Source organism: Tasmannia lanceolata, unplaced genomic scaffold (genome assembly GCF_043159265.1).
Source record: "Tasmannia lanceolata isolate RefF3 unplaced genomic scaffold, GAP_Taslan_0.1 ptg000003l, whole genome shotgun sequence".
Classification (NCBI taxonomy): domain Eukaryota; kingdom Viridiplantae; phylum Streptophyta; class Magnoliopsida; order Canellales; family Winteraceae; genus Tasmannia; species Tasmannia lanceolata.
The window spans coordinates 2,831,951-2,851,619 of NW_027518680.1; the positions used below are offsets into that span (position 1 = coordinate 2,831,951).

Sequence of the window (19,669 nt, forward strand, 5' to 3'; positions counted from 1 at the left end):
CTTTCCACACAGCCTCATGACCCAAAAAGTCTTGTATCCAATCAATTTAAAGTCTACACATAAAAACAAAGGGTGTTTACTTGGAAGATGCTCTTGTTGGACTTCGACCCACCATCAATATTCAATGGTTCATCCCACCTTTTCTCCTCCTACTTAGTAACAACCTCTCACCCCCGCAATGCTTTCTTCATGGGATCATCGTTTTGTACAACCAAATCTCCTGCAATTATGAGATTTCTGCTACTCCCCCTTCTCTCCTTCCTTCTCTTCTACTCTCCAATCTCTGAATTTGGGGTTTCAGGCAAATGCAACGAAGATGAGAGTGCTTCGTTGCTCCAATTGAAGAAGGGGTTTCATATTTCTACTCATTCAGGACTGCAGGTAGCAGTGTCTTGGAATTGGAAATGGGGGACGGATTGCTGTAATTGGGAAAGAGTCACGTGCGACGAATCCGGGGTTCACGTGATTGGCCTCGACCTCAGTAGGCGCTCCATTAATGGCACAATCAATTCCACCGCTCTCATCCGCCTTTCCAATCTAAGAATTCTCGATCTCTCTTACAACAATTTCAATTCCATTCCTATCCCTTCAGGGCTAGGTGACTGCAATCTCTCTGGATCGATCCCATATACACTGGAGAATCTTACACAACTCGTTTACTTGGACCTGTCCTATAATTATTTCACGGGTTCTACGTCATGGCTGGCAAACCTTACACAACTTGTTCATTTGGACCTTTCAGACAACAATTTCAGCGGCGAGCTCCCGTTTCTACCTCAGTTGGAGAAAATCATGGAGGTAGACCTTTATTATAATCATTTCACGGGTGCCATCCCGTCATCTCTGTTCACGCTTCCATCATTATATAAGTTAGTTTTAAGTCACAACCAACTCGATGGCCAACTCAGTGAGTTCCCTAATGCATCCTCTTCATTGCTGGAGATCGTCAATTTGGGCAACAATAAGCTTCAAGGCCCTATTCCAATGTCGCTCCTTCAACTCCCAAGGCTTGAACAACTCAGGCTTTCTTCCAACAACTTCAACGGCACCATCCGATTCACCATGTTCAGGAATCTCAAGAACTTTTCCCTTCTTGATCTTTCAGGAAATAACCTGTCAGTCGACAATGGCGTGGACAATTCTTCCTTCCTTCCACAGTTTTGCGTACTGCGGTTGGGTTCTTGCAACCTAAGCGAATTCCCGTATTTCCTGAGAAACCAGAATCAATTGGATCTAGACCTTTCAAACAACAAAATCCGTGGTGAAATACCCACATGGATATGGAATATCACAAATTTCTCTTTGAATCTCTCTCACAACATGCTGACAGGTATTGAGCCGTACAATATTTCCTCAACTCAGTTGGAAGTTCTCGACCTCCATTCCAACATGCTACAAGGGTCAATTCCACTGCCACCACCCAACACTTACATTCTCGATTACTCGAACAACAATTTCACATCTGTCATCCCATCTAACATTACCTCTAACCTCGCCTCTTTCATCTTCTTTTCACTCTCGCGAAATAATCTGACAGGAGAAATCCCTCCATCATTCTGTGATGCTGGTTTGGAAGTCCTTGATCTTTCGCACAACAGCTTGAATGGCTCAATTCCACAGTGCTTGGTTGAAACCGCTAATAATCTCATTGTACTGAGTCTACGAGGAAACTTCTTCAGTGGCCCAATTCCTAATACTTTTACAGACAAATGTAGTCTACAGATCCTCGACCTCAATGGAAACCAATTAGAAGAGCAGGTGCCAAGATCTTTGGGCAAGTGTAGGGAGCTAAAGGTTTTAAACCTCGGAAACAACATGATAAGTGATAACTTCCCTTTCTGGTTATGGAAAATGTCCAACTTAGCTGTTCTTGTTCTACGAAACAATAGATTCTATGGCCCTATTGGAGATGACGGAACCAATTACACCTTCCAAAGGCTGCAAATCATTGATCTATCTTCCAACGGTTTCACGGGGAAGTTACCTTGGGAATTCTTCAAGAGATGGAAATCAATGACTACAACAATAAATGAGGATGATAACCAAATCCTTGGATTCCATGGACCCAGCATGTACTATAAAGTTACGGTCACGGTGACTAACAAAGGCCAAAATATGGAACTAATAAAGATCCTAATCGTCTTCAAATCCCTCGATATCTCCCACAACCAATTCCATGGGGACATTCCTGAAGCAATTGGGGAACTAAACTTTCTCCATGTGCTCAACATGTCAGGCAACAATTTTACGGGACAGATTCCTAAATCATTTGGGAATTTATCGCAGCTCGAGTCATTAGACCTATCTCGGAATAAGCTTTCAGGGGAGATTCCTCAGGAACTGACAAGTCTTACATTCCTCTCAGTGTTGGATCTCTCAAAGAACTTCCTTGTGGGAAGAATACCTCAAGACCGCCAATTTTCTACATTTGAGAATTCATCCTTTGAAGGAAACCCCGGTTTATGTGGGACTCCGTTGTCAAGGAAATGTGAAAATAGCAAAGTGCTAGAGCCACCACCATCGCCATCTTCTGAAGATGTGGCTTCACGATCAAATAGGGAATGGTCGTTCATACCGATGGGATTGGGCTATGGAGTCGGATTAGGAATTGTGGCATGGTTTCAAGTGTTACGACGGCGATAAAGGAGAAGACGACTCAGTACTATCAGGTAAACGTGTAAAACATTATTCCAACTCTATAAAATTCCTAATGGTCCAATGGGTCTAAAGGATCCGAACATTAATTGACATGATTTGGGCACAAAGGGTATATCTGAGCCGTGCCCATTGGATCCATATCCTAAGGTTTAGAGCTATTTCGAATTGTGACCCAAACATGGCCACTAAATCTGATGGACTGTCCTAGATTTGAATGGAGGGTGCCAATGTACAAAAATACTCCTCATATTTTCATTTATTTGTCTATTCATGAGGGGTATTTTTGTAACATTCAAAAACCCTACTCAAAACACTCAAATATCGTTTTCCCACTTTTCGTTTTTATCTATCTCTCTAGTTTCTTCTCTTCCTTCCTTTAACCCTGACGCCTAAGTGTGTACCATAAGGCCTATGACTTTCTGATTTGTAATGTAGGAGAGCTTGGCTTTATATAATGTAGGCCTATGACTTGCTAGGCAATTTCATAGAAAACCATTTCGCACCTGGCTGTTACATGTGAGAACAACCCCATATGTGGACTTTTGGGCATATTTTGTCTTATGCATTTAATTCATCTGATGTGGCTGTTCTCACATGCAAAAGCCAGCTGCAAAATGGCCTTCCGCGAAATTAGCTAGCAAATCCCTTCTTTTAATTGTTTTGTATCTTAAAAATACATTTCTATAAGCTTTACTGCTATTTTTACCTCATGAAAATACCTTACATCTTTAAGCTCTACTGCTATTTTTACCTCACAAAAATTCAATTACAAAAGCCAGTACAGAGAAGGAAATTGTGCTGCATATTCATTTGCTAATCATGCTTGTTCTATCAGGCTTAATGAAATCTTTTGGAACTTGATGGATCATGGATCTACCAAGAGACACGAGAAGGGCGGTTAGAATTGATTAGCGCTATGTATTACTAATGTTCAAGTTAGATAAGTACTTTATATGGTGGTGTGGGTTCTTTAATATTTTGTTTAGGTTTCGAAGGCAAGTCTTGCTTTTGTACTTTTGTTATTTCTATCAATAAAATTTGGTGTTACCCCGGGTTCTTAGATAAATTCTGGGTTAAAACAGTGGTGCTCACTACATTGGATGATCCAAACTGTTCATCTCTATAATGTATATGAGTGTTAGGATCATCCCAAAACGCCTATCTTGTTTCTTTCTTTCTTGGTATATGAAATATGAGCGAAAGATGAGAAAAAAATAATTTGGGCACATCTGTTTTGGAGAGAAAGGGTGGGGCAGAATCATGGAAGTTTGGGTTTCCCTCCTAGAAATTTTTCTCAACTCCCCATGTCCAGAAGGAGAGGCTTCCCTTTGGTTACAAAAGCATAAGCACTCTATGTTAGGCCCAAAATCAGTAACAGATATGACAGTGACAAAAGAGCTGATTCGGCCGGTCCCAGCGGTTGACTCAAGAGTTATCCTGCGCAGGAGCGCACAAGGTCAGAAGACCAACCCGGAGTGGTAGCTCCGGATAGGCTCTTCGACACTCAAGTCAGTATGAGTAGGAGAGAAGCCAAACATGGGATTGTAACTTTTCTTAGGGATCCGGTCCTTTACCTTGGAATTTGTGAGGGCTAGTTATAGCGAGAGCGTTGGGTAGTTGAATTACCTACCCTAGGACAGGTGTCAGCCCATGTGTGGGCCTAATTTTACCTGCCCTGGGTACCCCTGGGGCTGGTGCCATCTTAGTGGGCCCTCTGGGACCACGAGTCGGCTGGTGCCAACTTCTTAGTGGGCCCTCCGGGGGCCACGTGTCTACAGCTAATTGGTGGTGACTTTTCATACCCCATCACTCTACTTCCTCTTTCCTCTCTCACCTCATCAAACCTTCAAACATTGCTCTCTCCTCTTCTTCGCCGTCATCATCACCCAACAGATTATGAAGAGGTAAGACACCAACATTATCACACTCCTCTTTCCTTTCTCTACATTTCTTGCTTTCATTCATGACCCTCATTATTATTTAATCCAGACGCATGTGGATAGAGACACTCCCACATTCCATTCAATCTCGAATCATCTCCTTCATCACCATCGAGAACCAGAGATTCTGCGCCCAAACCCTCCAATTGCTCGCCACCAACATTTTGAAATCGGGACAACATGATTTCTGGGTTCAGAAAGCCGCCCACAACCTGCTCGATGCCGTCTCTTCCGAAAACCCGCTCCAAAAATCCAATTCTAAGTTCTTCTGAAGAAGAAGAAGAGGAAGAAAAAGAAGAAGAAATTGAGGCATTACCCAATTGGCTCCATAGTCTTACCTCCACCGATTCCCTACTTCCTTGCTCCCTCTCTCTCACAGAGATTTACACACAAATTCCCAATGTAGTAATTTTTTAGACGGTAGCATAGTGGAAATTCCAGTCATTAATAGTGATGATGAAGAAGAAGATTTGATCCAATCAGCTGCAATTGTGACTGTTCCAATGGGGTTTGAATCAAATTGTGTTGCTATTCTTGACCCTGAAATTGAAAACAGAGCAGTTGCTTTGAAGAGCCAGCTCTTGACATTTGATTCTGCGTCTAAAACTATATCACTGGCTAATGAAATACACCATCTCAATTTGTGCCCCGACTTGGAAGTGGGTGATCAGTTAGCAGTTCTGGGTCTCATTGAACCTTGGGAAGCAGATGATGAGACGGCATCAATTTTGTTAACTCGTCTTTCAGCTAGGACTAAAGAATTTCCATGGTCTGGTCAGGTTCTGTGCTCAGTCATACTGCCCAAGTTGTTGATTCTGCGCGAACCAGCGTCTCGAGTGCTGGTGACTGCGACAATTGAGTACTGCAAAGTCCATCAGAGAGCGGCGGTGGACTCGCTCTTGTTTCCTTTGGTCCTTCACAGGGAAGGGATCAACACCCCACTGTGTGATGTCCTCACTAGGATAGTTAGGGAATGCTTGCACCCAGCTCACATTTCGGAATTCTGTCAGAAGCTTCTCTGTGGAGAGGAAGGGGCAAGGAGATTCATGTGCTTGCCCCGCCACTGATGCTTATTATCTGAGGAGTTGGTATGGACTGAAGCATTGTTTACGTTGTTTCAGAATATCTTGAATCAGAATGTTTATTTGACTTCGGATTCGGTTGATTGTCTCATCTCTAGGCTTGTTGAACTGGTCAGTAGGTTTTCAAAATCGTTGAAGTTTGGGAATTTTTTGTTATGTTTGGTGAACAAATGTGCTCCTTTATCAAAGGTCCAGAAGATTACACTTATGAAAGTGGCTGAGGGGACCAATACTTTCATGACTAAATCTACATTATCAAAACTGGGTACCCAGTAACTTATGCCATATTCATTGATTTGACTCATTCACTCTTTCATGTTCCTCTGAAGATTGATGTAGCCTTATGTTTCATCACAGCTCTGCTTGATTTGGTCCCATGTTTTTTTTTTTTTTTTTTTTTTGATGTGGTTATATACTCGACACACGTAGTTTTTGCTTATTGCTAATACTGGTTTCATCAGGACCACCTGTTCTTGTCAATGTATTATAGTTCCATCTCATCTGTTTGGAGATATCAATTTATACATTATAGCACTAATGGAGACATTGTTCCCAGTTTGACTGAGTATTTCCCCTCTTAGTGAACTTGTTGAGTCTTGACTCTCAAGTTTATTATGCTTGGTCAATTGCGGCAACAAAACCTAGTGTAGCTTAGACTTGACTTGGCTCTCTTAAGTCTCTTCGAACTTGGTATATTTTAAGGGTAGTACTTTCTTGTAACTTCCTCATTTATTATCTAGAACTTGCATTAGTTTATCCAGGATATATGATTCCAGGAATTTGTATGGCTGATGTGTTAAGATATTGTATGGCTGATGTGTTTAGCTAGTACAAGTTTTTAGGTTTGTCCTAAATGTCAGTGTAACTATCACCAGGGACTCTCCAGACCAGCACATTCCATCATGTGGGAGTTAGGGAAGCATGTATTTCACCTGTGGTCAGTGTTAGCCTGTGACATTCTTAATGGGGTTACCCCATGACATACCTAATGGTGATCAAGCATAGGCCTCTCTTTATGCTTACCATACCCTGCATATGAGTTCAGACTTTCAGAGATGGGTATAAAGAATCAGTACCTTTCACTAGACACCCATTGGACAGCTCCCTGTGCCTTCACTCGTAAGCTTCCTCACCATTCGTGCAGTTGTTGGTGTGACTGCAAAGGATGTTCGTGTCATGTTGTCAAAATAGAGTTGACGGTGCATTGCCAACTGCCGTTATTTGGGAGCATGCTTGAGTTTATAAGTGGTTTGTGTGTGTGCTTCTGGTAGCTTAAGTGAATCTTGAGTTCGCTGATCTGGTTTCCAACATATGTAGATGAGTATAGATTCGCAACAGCGACACTAGTTTTTAGAGGGGTGATGTGCTTGATCCTGATGTTTATCTCATGTAGTACCTGCATGAAACGTAATGTGTGCTGACGACAGGAGTTCCATAATTGTTTTAGGCTGCTCTTGATGAGGGGCTTTGGGTGGGCAGCTATCTGTATGTCACAGTTGAAACTTATGATGCCTTCATTAAAGATATTAAATGTAAGAAACTAGACAAGGAAAGAGGTAGTTTGTGGAACAAAAAGGACTCTTGGAAAAATCTGAAGGTTTAGAGATTACTAACTTGGGACGTGAATTGCCCCAAGCCCTTGTTCCCAGGTACATTGACATCTGCAGAGACATGATTAGATTTTTTTCCATTTTTTTAATCCTTGTTCCCAGGAGTGCTAGTGCTTTGGCCCATCGCTTGGCCAAATCGGGCGCTACTAGAGACTTGTATTCTGGGTATCTTCTACCCTTTGACGTGCACTTTTAATCTCAGTTTTTAATGTAATTTGTGATCTTTTTCAAAAAAAAAAGAAGAAGAATAAGAAGAAGAAAGAAACGTGTTTAATACAATGAGAATCGCTATTATAAAAAAATAAGTTGATGCAGAAAAGGTAAAACAAGTCCAAGCATCATGTTTATTACATCCTCATCATCGTGGTACAACAAGGAGTTGGAGTACATTTATAAGAGTTCTTAAAGGGATAACAAGAAGAAACATAACTGTCACTTTAGTAATTTAGAGAACGATTACACACACCAAAAAACAATGCGCATCTACTCTATCTTGCATCATTACAGTTAGTCCATTTGATTAGGAATGCGGCCTACTAACACAGAAACATAACTGTCACTTGAGTACTTTAGAGAACGACGAAACACACCAAAAAACAACACATCTTCTCTATCTTGCGTCATTACTGTTACGTTCATTTGATTGGGAATGCGACCTTCTGAGATTTATACTTTTCTTTAGACAAGAAGAGAAGAACTAGAGGGAGACATCTTCTTCATGGCTTGGAACCTGGGGCCCTTGTCTGAGAACTTAGTAGTGGCATACAAATTGAGGTAGTCTTGGAAACGGAAGCTGTCAGGATATAGAAGATCAGGAGCTGGGGAAATAAGGGCTTCAGCTGCAGGGTTGTAGAAGGTAGCAATAGATAGCCTGCTCCCCTCCTTATTGGCAAGGACACGATGCAAAGCGCTCTTGTACCTGCCATTGCTCAGCACCTCCAACTGGTCACCCGTGTTTACAAAGATGGTGCTCTTGCCTCGCAAAGAAGGGGTTGCTGGTATGTCCACCCATTCCTCGTCCTTGAGGAATTGAAGACCCTGCACCTGATCATCTTGGAGCAGGAGGATGATTCCACCAGCATCAGTATGTGATCGGAGTCCCTTCACCAGCTCCGATTGAGGACACTCTGGGTACTTTGCCAACTTGGTCCCCACATAAGGCCTTCCATCATCTCCCAAGAATTTGTTCTTCAAGTATCCATTCTCTAGCCCCAGATTCTCAGACATGAGTTCTAACAGCCTCTCTGCCAATTTAATCACTTGCTTAATGTACTCTTGTATTGCTTCCCTGAAAATGCATATGATGTTTGTTAGTCGTAAGTCGTAAGTCGTAACTCATAACCTATTGGCATTAGTACTTTTAATTATGATTCCAGTGACACTAGTTACCGCAATTCTTCTGTGAGGCTTGTTAAGTCATCGATGTTGGATGTAGGCAGATAACGCACGGAGAATGTGCTTTCCCAGTCCACATCTGAGGCAGTCCATGGCTTTGGGCACTCTTCTAAGAAGCCTTTGGCCTTCTCCGACTTGTAGAAGCTTTCCTTCATGCGCTCCTCGTAGTGCAAGTTAACTAGCCCCTTGAGCTTCTCCATCAATCCTTCATCCACTCCATGGTTTGCAACCTGTAAATATTACTCACCCATGAATGATGTGATCATATTACAATAGGGGAATTATCTGATGTGAAATACTTACAGTGAAACTTTGCTCAGTGAATCTCATCACTGTACTAATAAAAAATAGGATGTTTATGATAAGTTGGTTTCACTTGGCTTCCACTTTCTGGGTCATGGTGCAATCAAGTGCGACCAACCTCTTATCACCGTCCAATTTTCGGATTGGATGGTGATAAGGTTTACTGAGAGTGGAACTTTCACTATAATTGCAAATCATTCCTTCTATACCTAAATCAGCAACTTCCTAAATACCTGAAAAAATCCCCACTTTTCACAGGCCTCTTGCAGAAGCACCATGGTTTCTCCCCTCTTCGTGCCGTCAAGCCCATCAAGGTCTATGACTGGAATTTCCATATCAAGTTTCTACTATTACTGAACTAGATTCCTTAACTATAAGTATGTACTTATATTATAAACTAGCAGATGCCTATGTTCTCCAAGTCCATATTCTGATCTATTTATACTACTATTGTTCTTCCTTGTTAGGCAGAGCACCTTGAGAAGAGCAGAAGAGAACAGGTAGGTCTGTAAAAGAAACCTGTCTAACTGTACTTCACCATTGCCATGGGATGCGGGTTGGCTTCTTTTCTATGTTAAAGTCAGTCCTTGCATTGATTCATAACATGGCAACTTAAACAGTTCAACCCCCCTCCTCTCTTGTCATTGTTATCTGCTTCTGCTACTGTGGCTGTTTGTCTGTGTTTTTGCATCTGTTGTATGGGAAATGTAACAAGACTGTCAAGTGCATGAATACATCTTCTCTCCATCATCTACCATTCGTTGCTCCATGCTTTGTTTTCCTCAGTCTTCATTTACTAGTTACAGTCAGTGCTTCTGCTTTGTTTTGCCATTGGTTTTGAGAGTTGTTTTCAATACTGCTATTCTTTCCAGTGGGCGATGGGATACTTTGTGGGTCTTCACATTTGTGAGAAGCAAAATGCCCACATGAAGGATTGAGGGTTTTAACCTTTTACTACAACATGTGGGAAGTTGAATCCTAACAGCTCTTTCTAGTTTCTTAGCATTACATCGGCATAAATTATTATCTAGGGAATTGATATTCGCACCCCTCCTTTTATTTTAAACTATTCTGCATTGTCGTTTCAATTCCTAATTATTAGATGTTAACGACTAAAAGAGAGGGATCCCAATTTAAAAGGAAGGCGTGCGAATATCATCCCCTGTAATTGTCTATTCATTATGGTATATATGAGGATTTATAGGGTTATTTATGGAAGTACTGTGGCAATCATTTATTTTCTTACGGTGACACTGGACACAACTAAAAGATTGCTACAATGCTTTATTAAGAGTGTTTCAGTAACTAAACAGTCACTGTGGGCACCAATCATAACAGTCAAGTTTTGGGCCCCACATGGACAGGAATGTGCAATCGGGACGGTTGATCTTGTAGATCATCATGCGGTCACACACATGAACTTGGTCCCACAAATATGACATCCGTAAGATACAAAATCAAAGGTTAAGCTTTTCGATTAAACAAGGCTTGACACGCCCCAATTTAACAGGGAAAGATCCATCCATCCAACAATTAGGATAATTTTCATAATAGGGGGTGAACTCACCTTGTCCTGTATGCTTAACCTGCTGTTACAATTCTCAAAAAGTTGTGAGGTTAAAGCATACGGGCCAAGCTGAATTTGTGCCTATTATCAAAACATGATTGTGGCCTTTCCACTTTTCTACTTGGTCTTTTTTTTACTATTTTTTTTTTTTTTGGCTTCTGATTTGCTTGCATGGTACTTAACTCAAATATTGAAGATTCGAATTGTGATCTGTTCACTCGGATGCTATGGATTTCAAGTTTTATCTGATACTTGCAGGATATACAGAGCAACACACATAGTGACTATATCTTTTCTCCTCCATTACCTACGTTTTAGGTTATTTAGCTTTCATGTTGTTAGAATATGTGAGATCCACCGTTGGATTAGGTGTAGATCTCACCGTTAGATCTTCTTGTGAGAGATTAGGCACCAATGGATTTTCTCTGTAAGCATCCAACATTAATATAATTTTCTATTATTTTACATTGTATTAGAGCATGGTCGCAAAGTTTCGTATTTGCCGCAAGCCATTAATTGCCACCGATCTCTTCTTCTTTTTTTCTCTTCTTTGCTGCCCATTTCGGCTTTTGTCCATGGTCCGACACTGGTCCATCGTGACCCATTTCTTCCGGCATTGGTCCATAAGAACCCATTTCTTGCCCATTTCGGTATTGGTCCATAGTGACACATTTCTTGCCCATTCCGACAATCTTGCACATTCTGGCATTGGTCCATAGTGACCCTTTTCTTGCCAATTCTGGCATCGATCCATAGTGACCCACCATTTCCTGCCCATTCCTGCATCGGTCTATAGTGACCCACCATTTTCTTACCCATTCCGGCATCAGTCCATAGTGACCCACCATTTCTTGCCCATTCCGGCATTGGTCCGTAGTGACTCATTATTACTCGCCCATCGAGGCTTGAGTCTTCTCTAGAATCTATGATCCATTGGCTTTTATAAGCCCTCTTGGCGGCATATTAACAAGCGGCGTTTCATCAACAACATCACAATACTATAACATCAAGGGATATTCATCATCAAAATTCGTGAGCGTGCTCAAATCATAGGATTCTATTTTCCTATGGGAATTTCAAGTTGAGGTTTTTATTTTTCATACTGGGGATTTTTATGGATCTCTGATCGAAGGTTGACAGCTACACAATCTAACATACATCTACTCTATCTTGCATCATTACTGCTACGCGCATTTGATCTCCATTTCTTTCGATGGATGTAAAACAAATTTTTTGTCATTTTTAAGTGTAAAAATGGGCGTAAATTTTAACCAAAGCCCAGTTCTCAAAACATGGGCCGGATACAGGCATTAAACCTATTCGGGTGCCCATATGCCAAAGAAAATAAACAGTAAATATAGAAGTATGGATGTAATATTGTAAGTATTCAATTTCAAACTACAATTAAAGACATACGTACATAGATCTAAATTTGTCGCTATTGAATTTTTTTTTTACGAGGGATGATAGATGCTCTTTACTTAAGAGCTAAAGAAGGGCCCTTGAATAGATCCACGACATTAAGTGCCACCAACTTCAGTTTCTCAACTGATTTTAATAATGATGTGGTTCTATTCATGGGCCCTTCTCCAGCCCTTCCATAATGAGGGCCTTGCATCTACCATTCCTCTTTTTTTAAATATGCAAATTGATTGATTTTCCTTATTTATTTATGCATAGGTTTATGAAATTTGCATAGGTTTATGCAAATTTCAGTTTCGGTACCAGTTTAGGACCCCACTGAAATCAAAATTTCGGCTGAAATCTGGTAAAACAATAAAAACATTATTTTATTTGATACCAGATTTCGGCCAAAAGTGCGAGAGGTTCATCCATCACTGCAACACTGTCGGAGAACGGCAAACACTGTAGCGGATGTCCTAGCTAAAGATGGGGCACATCTACCCGATACTCGATTCGTAATTCAAATCGAGTCGGGTACTGAAGGCCTCCTGTGAAAACATTGTAATTTTTTCTTTTCTGGGACATCTTGTCCCTGCCTGCTTGTACTGTTTTGTTATTAATAAAAGTTGACTTTCAAAAAAAAAAAAAAAAACCGGCCGAAAATTCGGTAAAGTATTAAATTAATTTATTTTTTAAAAAAACAGGTTTTTGGGTGAAATTTCAGAATTTTGGACGAAATTTCAGAATTTTGGACGAAATTTCGGACAAAATAAAAATACCATTTCGGGTATGATAAGTTTCGGTGTCGATCCCTACCGAAAGCCGAAATTTCGGATTTCGGTCGAAATTTAAAACCATGGACAGCTCTAAATTGGTCATCATAGAAATAAACATGGGTTTGATATCCACACTCCCTTGCAACAATAATAACACTAAAATCTTATATTTACAATTTTTAATTTGCTTTTAAAGGGTGTTAGAATTTCCAAGATGCCCTCAATAACCAATTAGAAACATGGTACATAAAGCGAGCATTGAGAAATAGGCCCAAGCCCAGCCCTACTAAATCTAAAGTCAGCCCAAGGTGGTCTGCTTACTTGGGCTTTCAAACGGTCCAAGGGTGAAGTGCTTTCCGTAGATGTATGAGAAATGCTCTAGTGCCTACAACTTAAAACCGTAAAACAGTAAGGCACACCCACTATTTTTTCCAGTGAGCCCAACTTTTGGTTGATCCGGACCATCAATCTGATGGGATGGATACCTGAATGGGATGCCTGGTGGGCCCAAAATCATGCCAATGAAAATCCTAATATCCAATGAGAGTTGATATTGACAACTTTTCTGATTGGCTGCGGAGAGCATCTGGAGAATTGTAAAAAGCTTTCAAAAGCTAATTAATAAAGTACAAAGGAGTGGATTGTCAGTAGTGAAACAAGGGAGTGCAGATATCAATTTCCTATCCAAGAAGCTCAGGACAGCGATCGGAGGTCTAACATAAGGCCTATCAGATGGACGGCCACGATGAACCAAAAAGGGAAATACAATCTAACGGTGAGCACGCCCTACTTAAGCATTCCTCATATTAGTATTTCTTACTGTAACACAGAAGGCGAAATGGGATTGAAATGAACACAATATTACCACTTGTGGCAGACTCTCCAGCAACCCAATTTATTTATTTTTTCTGTTTTCCATCAGTTTAGCATGAATTTTGGTGGATAATCTACAGTTCAGCAGATTGGAAATCAACAGAATTCCCATTGAGCAATAACACACTACCAGTAAATGTTCAGCCAACAATTATCTTCATAACCACCAGTACATAGCATATTTATTCAAGAAAGAGAGAGAGAGAGAGAGTCAAGGAAAAAATGTTGAAAAATACCAGACAATTAAGTAAGTTTGTTCAATTTATGACACGCAACAACTTGGATAATAACCATGGAAGGACGATGCTGAGGAAGTTAAACAACTTCCAGTGATTTAGTTCCTACAAAGGTTTGTTGCACTTTCCTGCACAGGTGAAAGATAAAGCACCTCACAACTGATATTCATGAAAAGATAACAGATATGTTCCATAATATACACATCACTCCAAATATTTTCAAGGTTATGAGGATTATAAGCATGCATACCAATGACAAAACAAATGTGCTATTCTGATTTTATGAAACAAGGTTGCATACTATCTCACATGTTTGTACATTCAGAACCAGAATACAGCAACACAGAACTGCCATTATAGAACCTAACTGTTGAGATATGTCGATCTATAGTAAGTCGCTATTTTCTGCACCCATTTAAAATCAGGGATAATAACCTTCTAAGATATCCTCTAAGGGAGTTAATTGGCAACCTTAAATAATGAGTTTTCCCACAAGCTTTACTTCCTTGCATATTTTGGTAACTTGAACCAGATGCATATAGTCGCATAGATTTCTAAATTTCAATTTCAGTGATTATTAGAAATGAAAATACTTCATGAACGAAGAAAAAAAATTTCCAACTGCCAACTTAACTAGAACCGGTCAATCTAACTAAGTAGCATGTCCAACAAATGAACATCCAAAAGCAATCTTTTTACAAGCTCGAAGCAGTGTAACTTTTTAAGGAAATGCCTCCAATTGGGTTCGCCGATTTAAATAAGTGAATTAGTTAGGGTGGAATTATCCTCATTACTCTTAAGATCATATTCTTTTACTCATCAACATCAAACTTTCCACCTAGGGATAAACAAGGAAAACTTCCTTGTTCCTCCTTGACTACCGAAAATAGAAAAATTAATTCTCCTCTGGATATTCCGGAAAACAGCTTGCAATATGAGAATAAGGAGTAACATCCTTTGAGGAATTTTACAGTGAATAAATTTACCCTCATCACTGATACCTCCAACCTCTAAATACTTCTGCGTATTAGCCTGCCACTGGATATATTTAAACGAATGAACACCCTTTTTTTAATAAGGCAAAACTTTTATTAAAAAGAAGAGAAAGCAAAACACAATAAAAGTGCAGAGCGTAAACAAATCCAGCTTAGGGATCGAATACATGTACAAAATAATCAGATTCTCCCTAATTGCTTCTTTTCGCCAGGTCATCAGCTATGCTATTAGCTGATTGAGGAATACGGATAAAGCTAGCCTCTATTACTGAGAGGAAGTCTCTAATTTGCAGAATCTGGGCTGCAAATCTCCATGGTCCGTAAGCTTTTCCAAGATCCCATGGAATAATGTTTGCTGAATTTTCCTCGATCCATATATGACCTCCCGAGATCCGAAATAATCATTAATCCTTCCAGAAAAGCCTTTTATTTTTGCCTCATTAGAGTCAGCAATTCCGATTGGGTTGGGGTATGAGAAAAGGATGCCCCTGAATTCATTTCTTAGGAGGCGTCCCAGCCAAAACTGGATTACCTCTCGAACTTCCATCAAAATTAAGCTTCGCCGAATTGGGGGGAGAATCCATCTGACCTGTTTTTCCGACTCAGCAGATCTGTCCCATGCCACTTCATTCCATTTTCTAAGAATACTGGAACTGAAAAAGACCAATTAGGATAATGTGTTTTTACCCACCGACTAGCCGCAATCATGATGTTAGTGATGAGGGATCCCAAATAGCTTATTTTTCCATCAAAAAATCTTGCACCTTGTTCCTTCCAAATTCCTCACATAGCTGTGTAAGGAGCTGTTCAAAGAGAAGTTCAACATGTCTGCAATTTTCCTCAGCCTTTGGCTGTATAAAAGATCGCCCATAGTTTCCGGGAAAATCCACTCTACACTGAAATATCTGAGAATTGCAAACCAAATAGCCTGGGCAGTTCTGCAGTGTATAAATAGCTGCATAGAAGATACTGTACCCTTCCAGCACATCATACATCTGTAGCCTGCTTTCCTTTTTTCATTGCGCATATCACAGGTATTAATGTTAACTTCAATGACTGTCCAACAGAAAGCATCAACTCAAGGGGCATAGAAACTTTCCAAGACATAGCCCATGATCTATGAGTAATGGTGCTGAATAGCTACTGTTAGATTCGAATATTCAGCATCTTCTATCTTTTTCTTTTAATTGGTAAAAAAGTAAATTGATAGAGAAAAAGGGGAGAAACCTCACGACCGATGTGGCCAGTGCAATCAAGAAAGAAGTACAGAAACATTACAAGCTATAAACAAAATACATCAATGGGGGGAGGTAGTCGAAAATCTCTAGACAAGTCCTTTCAGCCCCTGAACGGTCCAACCTATCTGCCTTACTATTGGCTGATCTCCTCATATCCCATAATTGACCCAATTGACCATCTACTCGATCTTGGATTTCTCCAATAGCATCTGCAAACCTCTAGGGGTGAGGATTCCTTTGATCCATCCACTCAGAATTGAACCGAGTGACCCTCTACTTGATCCTGGATTTCATCCCTTAACGGTCCAACCTATCCACCTTGCTCTCACTGAGCCTGATGCAATTCATAATCACCCTCACTTCCGCCTCATTGGAATCCTTCATGCCGATGGGGCTAGAGAAGGCCCACCTAATAGACCCGGTCTTGTCTCTAAGGACTCCCCCTACTCCAGCAGGTCAAGGATTACCAATGCTTGAGCCGTCGAAGTTTTATCTTAACCATGCCTGGATCCGGAGGGGACCATTGGGGTGAAGGCACCTCCACCTTCTCTTCAATAAAACAAATCTCTCTCCAGCATTGCCCTTAAGTCGCAACCAGAAATATACTTAAAACCATGGTTTTAAATTTCGATGGAGATGGTTTTAAATTTCGATGGTTTTAAAACCATGGATTTCGGTAGAGACAGACACCGAAATCTCGAAAACCCAAAACGGTATTTTATTTCGGCCGAAATTTCGGAATTTCGGTGGAAATTTTGATTTACGAAATGTCACCCAAAAACCTGTTTTTTTAATTAATTTAATATTTCACCGAAATTTCGACCAAAATTACCGAAATTTTTAATATTGAATAAAATATTATTTTCTTTGTTTCGCCGGATTTTGGCCGAAATTTCAAAATTTCAGGGGTCCGAAACCGGTACCGAAACCGAAATTTTAAACCATGCTTAAAACAAGGCAAGGACTTCACCGACATGATAGTACGCAAAATAATGTTCATGAAGATGTAGTACAGTATTGTGGTCCTCTAGAAGAGTTTTTTGAATATGCGAGCATTCCTCTCCATCGAGAGGACCCAAATAGTTGCAACCTTGATGTTAGTGATTCTTTTCCTTCTAGAACAGCAACAATACCGCAGGAAGAGAAAGATAACACTGCTTTTGCCCTTTTGTAGGCCAAGGGGCAAAAGATTAAGCCTCAAATAAATCTACAATACCGCTAGGCAACACCCAAAACACCCTTAAAAGTTCAAAGATGAATGCCCAAATATCCATTCTAAACCTGCAGTGGATAAACAAGTGATTTACTAACTCCTCCTTTGAGCTGCACATGCTGCAAAGAGCGGAAATATCCCCACCCTGATGATAACTAGGGATTAAAAGTGCTAGTCCCCTTTCTCAAAGAAAGACTAAGAGTAACTCAATCATCACAAGAAAAAAACCCAATATATATATATATATATATATATATATATATATATATATATATATATATCAGATTACCAAATCCATCCCACCATTAAAACATCAATTTCTAGAGACATAAAAATTTACTTTTGAGAAAGATTATAAGCCTGGGTTTAAACAGAACTTGTTAACATAGTATGTTTGCTTAATTATTATGACAAAGAAAGCTTTACATACAACCACTATCAACTTGCAAGTCTCAATAACCTTCCAAAATACAAATAGAATCAAAGCCCAGTAACATAATTTATGAACCCATGACTGAGCTACTAATGGTTCCTACGCATTGATCAGTCAAAAGTCAAAACCACATCCATCACAACTTAAGCAAAGTGGGTGTCACGAATTGGGCAGGTAAAGGTCTATTTCAATTGAATTATGTATCTAATGTCAGGTAATTCTCCACCAAAGACCCAAAAAAAAATCCAACACAAGCAATTGAAAAATCAATAAAATTCACATGAAAGAGCAATATAGAAGGCTAAATTAAAGTGGTAGCAATAAATTACACAGACCCATGTTCCAAAGAGTAATTTTTAACCCAGAATAGATCAATAAAAAGGGTGAAAATGACCTGATTGCTGATTGGATTTATTTGGTGTTGTGGTCTTGGATGAGGTCGTCATAAGGGTCTCTGCGACCAGGGACTTGGCTGATCTGGGCATCCCATGAAAGCTGTGCGTTGTGGCGTTCGAAAGTCCAGAAACCGTAAGGACGGAGGGGGAGACTCCACATCTCCTTAGTTTTATTGCAGCGCTCTTTCACAGCGTATATGTGTTCCCTATTCTTTCGATCTCTCTCTTTTGGGTCCTCCATCATACGAAGGATCAGATTCTCTGCAAATTCCATCACAAACCCCATTTTCTCTTGCTATTTCCAAATCCCTCTGCCCTTTCGTTTTTGTTGGGTGGGGGAAGGAACTACATATATGGGTCTGTAGTTTAAGATTTTATATTATAATATGCTGGGCCCACCTATTTGGAAGATCTAAGCCATTCATTCATTGGCCCCTCCATAAGATGATCCTATTCTGTCCTTTGAAATTTCAGCCAAGGAGCTGTTTGGAAGTAGGGGAAGGGTTTCCCCTGATTTTTTTACACCTTAGGCACACAGTCAGATGCGTGGGGCCCACCATTTTACACCTCATTTTCATAGGTTCCTAATTTATTTTGACACTGCCACGATTTAATAATTGCACAAATGCAGCTTGTCGTTTCTTTTTAAATTGGAATCTGATGGCTTTTTGGGAACGTAAGTAACCTTTGACAGCTGTTTAAATAATGAAAGACAAGACAGTTTAGTGCAATTATCAAAACATGACAGTGCCATTAGTAGCCTTTTTATATTGTAGAGCCCATCATTTTAGGTGGGGGGCAATATCCCCGTCCAAACCCATCCATAAGGTGGGGCCACCATTTATAATATGTTTTGATGGAGTGGGTCACACCAACTCCACTCAAACCCGTACATCGAGTGGGGCCCACCAGTTTACTTCATGTTTTGATGAAGTGGTGCCACCATTTTACATGCATAGCATTAGGGATGCAAGTTTGGCCCTGTCAGCCCTGACCCGCCCTGAGCCCGAACAGGGTCAGATCTGGATTTTCCAACCCTGAGGGCGGGTCAGGGTTCATTTTTTTAGACCCTGACTCAGGTCAGGTCGGGTTCTGGGTTAATGCCTCGGGTACCCTGACCCGGCCCGACCCTAAGTTTTCTATTATAGAATTGAACCATCTATGCATATTTCTTTTGCTAATGTTTTCTATTATCTTGGATTGGTGTTTCTTTAGATTATTATTATTAATTGTCTCTGTTGCCCATCATGTTGTTGAATTCATATTGTCTTATTTTGTTCATTTTCTCTGTTTATTGATCATTTTGTTCTATATGATAAGTGATTGCTTTATTTTTGACACTCTTAACAGGTATTTGCACTAGGGTCAATTAGGGCCGGCCCGGCACTACCCAATCAGGTCGGGTCAGGGCCGAGATAATGGGATCCAGGGTTGGGCTAGTGTTTTGAAAAACCCGACCCTGTTGCAGCCCTACATAGCATTGAGAGCCTACCGTTTTAGACCTCATTTTTTGATGGGCTGAGGCTCACTATTTTACACCCACAATGGGGT

General features: G+C 40.4%; 2 protein-coding genes across 8 annotated transcripts; one reads left to right on the top strand and one right to left on the bottom strand.

Moving 5' to 3' along the window:
• Positions 1 to 58: 58 nt before the first annotated feature.
• On the top strand, positions 59 to 9,668 carry LOC143847662 (receptor like protein 27-like). 5 transcript variants are annotated; one of them, XM_077356533.1, is made up of 2 exons: positions 59 to 2,669; positions 9,456 to 9,668. In XM_077356533.1, the coding sequence occupies exon 1, from the start codon at positions 88 to 90 to the stop codon at positions 2,641 to 2,643; it is 2,556 nt and encodes an 851-aa protein (XP_077212648.1). In that variant the 5' UTR covers positions 59 to 87; the 3' UTR covers positions 2,644 to 2,669; positions 9,456 to 9,668. The 5 variants fall into 5 exon arrangements, with proteins under 5 accessions (XP_077212648.1, XP_077212650.1, XP_077212647.1 ...); XM_077356535.1 differs by lacking the exon at positions 9,456 to 9,668 and adding an exon at positions 9,247 to 9,267; XM_077356532.1 differs by lacking the exon at positions 9,456 to 9,668 and adding an exon at positions 8,726 to 8,886.
• On the bottom strand, positions 7,612 to 18,580 carry LOC143847718 (1-aminocyclopropane-1-carboxylate oxidase 1-like). Of its 3 annotated transcripts, none has more exons than XM_077356537.1 (3): positions 18,118 to 18,520; positions 8,680 to 8,915; positions 7,612 to 8,578 (listed from the first exon to the last, which is right to left on the bottom strand). In XM_077356537.1, exons 2-3 carry the CDS (start codon positions 8,883 to 8,885, stop codon positions 7,969 to 7,971), a joined length of 816 nt encoding a protein of 271 aa, XP_077212652.1. In that variant the 5' UTR covers positions 8,886 to 8,915; positions 18,118 to 18,520; the 3' UTR covers positions 7,612 to 7,968. The 3 variants fall into 3 exon arrangements, 2 of the variants coding, with proteins under 2 accessions (XP_077212652.1, XP_077212651.1); XM_077356536.1 differs by lacking the exon at positions 18,118 to 18,520 and adding an exon at positions 9,222 to 9,954; XR_013235227.1 differs by lacking the exons at positions 7,612 to 8,578; positions 8,680 to 8,915 and adding an exon at positions 13,696 to 13,972 and having other exon boundaries at positions 18,118 to 18,580.
• Between the last annotated feature and the right edge of the window lie 1,089 nt (positions 18,581 to 19,669).